This window comes from Belonocnema kinseyi, chromosome 2, assembly GCF_010883055.1.
Source record: "Belonocnema kinseyi isolate 2016_QV_RU_SX_M_011 chromosome 2, B_treatae_v1, whole genome shotgun sequence".
NCBI lineage: Eukaryota > Metazoa > Arthropoda > Insecta > Hymenoptera > Cynipidae > Belonocnema > Belonocnema kinseyi.
The window spans coordinates 92309252-92317376 of NC_046658.1; the positions used below are offsets into that span (position 1 = coordinate 92309252).

General features: G+C 22.8%; 1 protein-coding gene across 1 annotated transcript in view; it reads left to right on the forward strand.

Annotated features, from left to right (window-relative positions):
* The window catches only part of LOC117168558 (very long-chain specific acyl-CoA dehydrogenase, mitochondrial), a 40855-nt gene extending 37480 nt beyond the window's left edge, over positions 1 to 3375 (forward strand). The window contains exon 8 of the mRNA XM_033354305.1: positions 2881 to 3375. Within this exon, the coding sequence (XP_033210196.1) occupies positions 2881 to 3018 (138 nt within the window). The 3' untranslated portion in view covers positions 3019 to 3375. The remainder of the gene's footprint in view (positions 1 to 2880) is intronic.
* The last annotated feature ends 4750 nt before the right edge of the window (positions 3376 to 8125 follow it).

Here is an 8125-nt window from a genome sequence, read left to right on the forward strand (position 1 = left end):
AATTTTTAGCAAATGATGAATATTTAATTGGAATACTTACATTTTCAATCAAAAAGATTAATTTTCGAACACCAAAAATAATTTTCAAACAAGAAGATTAGTTTTCTACAAAAAAGAAAAAACGATTTTTCAAGAAAATACATGAATTTTCAACAAAATAATTTAAATTTCATCTAAAAAATACAATTTTTGAGTGAAATAGTTGGATTTCTACTAAAACGATCCATTTTCAACCTAACTGATGAATTTTCAAATAAAAAATGATGAAATCTCAACTGCAATAGGTGAATATTAAACCAAAACTATGAATTTTAAAACAAGAAGATTAATTTTTATACGAAAAGTGATAAAATCGTAACTAAAATAATAAATCTTCAACTGGAGCAGATTAATTTTAATACAAATAGATCAATTTTAAACAAAAGAATTTAACTTCAAACCAAAAAAATGATAATTTTCGGCTAAAATGATGAATATTTAATTGGAATACTTAAATTTACAATCATAAAGGTTAATTTCCGAACTTTAAGATTAATTTTCTAAAAAAAAACGAATTTTCAACAAAATACATGAATTTTCTACAAAATAGTTGCATTTTCAACCAAAAAGATTAGTTTTCAATGAAAAAGACAACTTTTCAACAAAATACAACAAACAAAATATATGAAATCACAAACAAATAGTCGAATTTTTCAACTAAAAAGTATCAATTTTCAACTGAATATTTGAATTTTAAACTGAAAAATATCAGTTTTCAACCAAAAATGAAAGTTAAATTTTCAATTAAAACATTTAATTTTCCAGACAAAAAAAATGTCAAACCAAAGTGACGAAATTTTTACTAGAATAATAAATCTTCAACTGGAACAGATTAATTTTAATATAAACAGACGAATTTTAGACAAAAGAGCTTAACTTGTAACAACAAAAAAAATCATTTTCAGCTAAAATGATTAATATTTAATTGGAATACTTAAATTTTCAATCGAAAAGATTAATTTCCGAAAGCAAAAATAATTTTCAAACAAGAAGATTAATTTTGTATAAAAAGAAAAAACGGATTTTTCAACAAAATACATGAATTTCCAACAAATTAGTTGCATTTTCAACCAAAAAGATTTATTTTTAATAATAAAAAAACAATAAACAAAATATATGAAATTTCAAACAAATAGTCAAATTTTTCAACTAAAAAACATCAATTTTCAACCAAGTAGTTGAATTTGGAACTGAAAAATATCATTTTTCAACAAAAAATTAAAATTAAATTTTTAGTTATAAAAATTAATTGTAAAAAAAAAATTAAACCCAAGTGATGAAGTTTTAACTAAAATATTAAATATTCAGTTTGACCATGTTAATTTTAAATACAAAAAGACGAATTTTTGACGAAAGAGTTTAACTTTCAACGATAAAAATTACTTTTCAGCTAAAATGATGAATATTTGATTGGAATATTTAAATTTTCATTAAAAAAGATTAATTTTCGAACATCAAGTTTAATTTTCAAAGCAAAAGATTAATTTTCTACAAAAAAAAAACATTTTTTCAACAAAAGACATAAATTTTTAACAAAATAGTTGACATTTCAGCTAAAAAAGACCTATGTTCAACCACATAGTTGAATTTTTACTGAAAAGGTCCATTTTCAACCAAACTGATCAATTTTCAAATAAAAAAGTGATGATTCTTCAACTACAATAGGTGAATATTAAACCAAAAAGATGAATTTTCGACTAAAAAGATGATTTTTCAACAAAGAAGATTACTTTGTATAAAAAGTCGAATTTTCAATTTAAAAAAATATGTTTTTTCATCCAAATTTAAAGTTTTCAATTTTTAAATAACAGATTTTAAACAAATAGCGGCATTTTCAAATAAAGTGAGAAAGTTTCAATTGAAATGATGAATCTTCAACTGGAATAGTTCAATTTTAAATCTTAAAAAAATGAAATCACAACTGAAATGATTCATCTTTATCTAGAATTATTGAATTTTCAACCAAAAGATGAATTTTGAAGCAAGTAGATTAATTTATATATATAAAAATATGCAATTTCAACTAAAGTAGATAATTTTTCAACAAAAAATTGAATAGTTAAATTATGGGATATTCAACTGAAATAGTTAAATTTTAAGTTATAAAAATTAATTGTCAGCTAAAGAAAAAGACAAATTTCAACCAGAACAATAAATTTTCAATTCAAATGATGAATATGGTATTTTTTCTTCAAAAAATTTGGCTTTAAAAACAAATTTTTCTTTTTAACAATTTTTTTTAAATAAAAAAAAAAAATTTTTATTGCCAAACTTGGTGCCTATAAAATTTATCTATATTGTTATAAATAATTTATTAATCAATCACTTCAAATTTAAAAATCAAATTATTATAAAAATTCCTTTTACCTATGAATTTAGGCAAATCTTAAAGCTTTGAAATACAATTTCAAAACAGTTAAATTCAATAAAAAAAGACGACTTTTCAAAATGAGTTGAATTTGAAATTAAGAAATATTTTTTCGATAAAGAGAGAGAAAAAAATGGAAACAAACTGTTGAATTTTTAAGCAAAAGGATGATTGCTCAAACAAGAAGATTAATTTTGTACCATTAGAGAACGAATTTTCAACAAAATACATGAATTTTGAACCAGAAACTTGAATTTTCAACTGAAACCGATCAATTTACAACAAACATATATTAGTTAAATTTTCAGTTAAAAAAAATTAATTTAAAAAAAAATGATATAAAGCTACTTTTACAAACGAAGAAAAGTTGTTATTCAAGTTTATATTGTAATCAAACAAAAAATTCAGGCAGGATAGACACCCTGGTTACAGTACATTTTTGAAAATTTAATCAAATTTTTCCCCAATTTTAGGCAGCAAGTCGAATCGCCTATAATATGAAAGTCGTCAACAGTGGCAAACATTTAGACGTATTCAGTAAATTAGGAAAAATTTCAAGGAACGTGTGTGAAAGCGGCGGATGTGTTCAAATAAATCCCCTCAATTTTTAAGAGGTATCACCTTAATCTAATTTTTAGCTTTCAATTTGCCAAACCAATGTGAATAGCATGATACGATTTGTAAAAAAAAATTTATCTGTTATGTAGAGAATTTGTAAATTATTAAAAATCAACTAACAGAACACTATAAAAATAGAAAGGTTAAGAGGGTGGACTCTAACGTGTCATAATTACCTCTACGTATTTTTTTAACATTAGTGCCTTCAATAATGTTTTTTACGCTCTTTTAAAACCAAAATTGATATGTATAATGTATTAAAAATTTAGCAAAGTCAATCTTTAGAGAAATTCTCAATTGACTTTTTTTATCAAATGTAAAATAGAGGCTTTGTAAATAAACGAGTGAGTGAATTTAGATTTCGAAATCTTTATTATTTAATTAATATTATTATTCTTATTATTTACTTATTTCCAGTCACAGGATACTAAAAATAAATGTTTACATATTAGAATAAATCATCACACGATGTTCAAAGACGTATTTTTACAGCTTTCTCCGACCAAAGTGAATTTACAGAAAAAATATCACATAGACCAACTGCAAGTTGACGAGAATATATAACATTTTTTTGGGAATCACCGATTTCTTACATTTGATCTGAATTGCGAATCAATTATAAAGAGAAGAAAAAAATAGATAACAGCAGGGTTGATCTTTGAACAGCTTTTACATATTTTCACCGACATGGAAGCACACGAAATATTTATAATTATCTCCTCCTTCGTTTTCAAAATCATCATGCAAAAACATCAAGTAATAGCGAACGAATAAATCAACTTCCAGAAATTAAAGTTTGAGATCCAAACTCTTCACCCAGCCATTTCTCATTTTCAGGATGGCCGCTGAACCGGGAAATGACAGTGAATTTTTTTTTCCTGTTAATTTTACAAATTTGTAGAAGAAAAATCAGTCCAATTTCGATTTCAACAGTTTTTAAGTAATTAGTTGAATCGTTATGGTTTTCAATTATGCTATTATTTAGCTTCCAATGCGTAATTCAAAATTTGTTTACTTTAAAAATTTTCCATTAAAAATTTTTATTTTTAAACTTACACTTTTAATTTAAAGAATTTTTAATGCTTTCTTAAAGACTTGAACAAATGAAAAATAAAAGCCTTTGTTGTTGAAAATTTTGGATAAAAAAAATTTTCATTTGATAAATGAATACATTTTTTTTTTAATTTATCGATACTTTAAGTAATAAAAAGTGAACAAAAACGATTTGAAATCTGTTCAAGATTTAAAAATTTTCAGATTTTAACGTTAAAACTTAAACGGTTTCAATTTGAAAATAATTTAACAAATGTGATATATAATAATATATTATTAATTAAAGGATTTTTTTTTGAATTTTTAATATTTTTTCAGTTGAAAATATTCAATTTTTAACTCATTCAATTTGAAATTTTTAATTAAAAAAAAAGATTAATTATTGAATATTTAGCAATATTTGAATTTTTATTTAAGACAAGGAAATTGAAACCAAATATTTAAAAGTAAAGAATCTTTAACTGAATTGTTTGACATAGGAAGCCTGGAATCGTTAAAATTTCAAAGAGCATTTAAACTTTGAACGTTACAATTTTAATTGTTGTATTTGAAAAAAGCCTAATTTTTAAGTGAAAATTTTAAATTTTGGTGTATAATTTACAAATGAACATTTGTAGAATAAAATTTGAGTTGTTTTAAAAGATATTTAGGAGTTTTATAAAGATTAAAACTTATCATGCAAATTTTAGAAAGTTTTCTTAAAATCTTCTAGAATCTTTTTTGAAAATTTTGTTTAAATCTTTGATAAACTTTTTAAATCTTCTCTTAAAATAATTTTTCAAAATAAACAATTATTTTTAATTTTCCTAGGAATCTCAAGAAAATGTTATTATTCTTTTAAAGCCTTTCACAATTCTTGAAAAAAATCTAATTTTTTTGTTTAAAATCTGCGAAAATCTGTATTTTGTTTTATATTAAGCTATCATTTCAAGTTTTACATTAAGTTTGAATCTTTTCAAAACTGCTACATATCTCTTAAGATTACTTAAATTTCGCCTACTTATAAAAAATGTTCAATTGTTATTTATACATCCAAATTGTAAATAAATTTTCTAAAATTTGCAGGATTTTCTGAAAATTGTAGAAAAAATTCAATTAATTTTGACAGATATTTAGAAAGTCTGAAAAAAATTTCAAAATAATTTTAAATTTAAAACAAATTAAAAAAAACTTCTAGATTTTGAAATAAAATTTTGTAGTTTTCCAAGGATGTTTAAACTATTTAAAAAGAAAATAATTAAATTTCTAATTTCAGAAGTATTCAGTTAAAAAATTTTCAATTTTTCAATATTTAATTTTTCTAGCTTAAAATTCCTTAAAATTATGTAATTTTTAAAATATTAAAGTTCATTCATTGATTTTTTAATTTAGAGCATTGAAAATTATAACGTACATTTATATTTTTTTATATTGAAAACTGTTAGTACCTTCAATTTTATACGCGTAAATTATTGAGCATTTGAATACAACATTTTTTTTTGCTTTAGTGTTTCATTTTTAAAATTTCATTGGCCGTGAACAATTTTTGCGAACCTGGCAAAAACCGGGAATTTTGTTTCGTCGATTAAAGCGGCCACCCTGATTTTCAAATTAGAAAACTCCATATGATTTTCAGTATCCTTTTTCAAGTACTTATTTTAATTCGTTTCTATTCGCGAAGCAAGAGATTGAAAACGGATGGAAAAAATTCTTAGCGATCGAATTGGCAAAGCTTAATATCGAAAAGTGCTCAATTTTTTATGAAAGGAAAAAGAAATCAATTTTCTTGTTCGGTGGAAGTCTTTAGATTAATTTGCTGGCTCAAACTTTAACTCGCAATTCACATAACGTGTCTTAACGAATTGTTGTTTTTTTTCTTCAATTTAGCGATACGTAATTATCGTTGAAAGCAGTATGAAAAAGTAGTCTTCCTTTATACATGCAGATACGGTGAATAATCCACTTATTAACAATTACTGCGACAATGATTGCATCCGACAATTTCCAAGAAAAATATAACAATTACTCCAGGTGTACAAGCTCAGAATTTTCACAGACAGTCTGATGAATTAATCGAGAACTGTTCAGATTTTCTTACTTAAAATTAATTCAAAAATAACTGAGACTCAACTTACTTCGATAATTAATTACAGTGTGCATAAATGGAAATTTATGTGTAAAATAATTCATATCTACTGACTCGTTTAAAAATATAGCAATAATATGAACCCGATTTATGTAAAATATATTATATTTAATATATAATATTAAATATACTATTCAAAATCCAAAGAAAAATAAATGCATTCTTTAACAATTATATTTAATGACTTAACACGTATTTCTTAAAAAAAAAATCTTTTTGCAAATTTTATTCAGAATCGCCAATATAGGGTCAATCGAGTTAAAATAAAAAATATATGTTTAAAATTAACCATAGAGTATGAATAAAAAAAAACTTTAAATTTCAGCCACATTAGTTTGTCTTATAGGATCACAAAAAACCCCCTAAGTTAAAAATTGGGTTTTTCGAATTATTCACGCTGATTATAATTTTTTTCCGGATTTTTTAATACAGATGGTTTCTAATATATAAGGTATTATTTTATATTGATAATTTGATGTTAAAAAAAATGTTTTAAACAATTTATTATTATTTATAGAAATTTCCTCTAAGAATAGAGTTAGAAAGTAGCAGTTTTCAAATTTGCAACTTGTTTTGAACTCTTCAAATAGAGCGAGGCAATAATTAGTTAAATTTAATAGAAATAATTGTTTAAACAATTTATTATTTTCACTAATAGGCTCTATCGATAACGTCAGAAAGTTGCGATTTTTTCCAACAAAAATTTCACTTTTCACTTAGAGTGTGGTAATAATGAATGTAATTTAAAAAATATTTAAATAAATAATTATTTTTTATCTTATCATTTAGTAATGCTAGATAGTTGTCGTTTTTTGTTCTTGAAATTTTCCACCTGTTGTCAAATTTTCATTCAGAGCGAGGTAATAATTAATGTTATTTACCAAACTCATATTTTTAAAAACTTCTTTTATAGTAATGATAGATATTTGTGGGTTTTTTTCAGCAAATTTAAACTTTTTCTCGGCTTTTTTTTGCACGATAATAATTTATGCAAATTAAAAAACATAATGGTTTGAACTACTTCAAGGAAAATTTAGACTTAATATGGTCCATATAGACAATTTGTAGAATATTTCGAACATCTGTTTTATTTCAGAAAAATATATTCACAAAAAATAAGGCGAATTTTTAATCAAATTCAAGAATTCTTTACCAAAAAGTTTAATTTTTAAGAAAGAAATGTTGTTTTTAATTTTAGAGAGTCATTTAACTTTATAACCTAGTCAAATTTTTAACCAAAAAGATATTTTTTTTTAACAAAAAGATTAATTTTCCACCGAATTAAACGAATTTTTAACAAAATTCAAGAATGCTCAACCGAAAAGTTGAATTTTCAACTAAAAAAGATGAATTTATTCAAAAAGATATTAATTTACTTGTAAAAAGACGACTTTGAATAAAATTCAATCATTTTGAACCAAAAAGTGGAATTTTATCCAAAACAATAAGAACTTTTAAATGAAAAAATTAATTTACTACTGAAAAAGACGATTTTTTAATAAAATTCAAAAGTTCTTAACCAAAAAGTTTAATTTTCAACTGAAAAGACGAAATTTGAAACAAAAATATTAATTTACTACCAAAAAATACAAATTTTTAGCAAAAAACAAGAATTCTGTTCAAAACGGTGAATTTTCAACTAAAAAAGTAAGCATTTTTAAACAAAAAGATTAATTTACTACTAAAAAAGACGAATTTTTAACAAAATAGAAGAATTCTCAACCAAAAAGTGAAATTTTCAACTAAAAAGGTGAAGTTTTGAACAAAAGATTAATTTACTACCAAAAAAATACGATTTTTTAACAAAATTTAATAATTTTGTTGAAAAAGTAGAATTTTCAACTAAAAAATAAGAATTTTTAAACAAAAATATTAATTCACTACCAAAAAGACGAAGTTTTAATATAATTCAAGATTTCTTA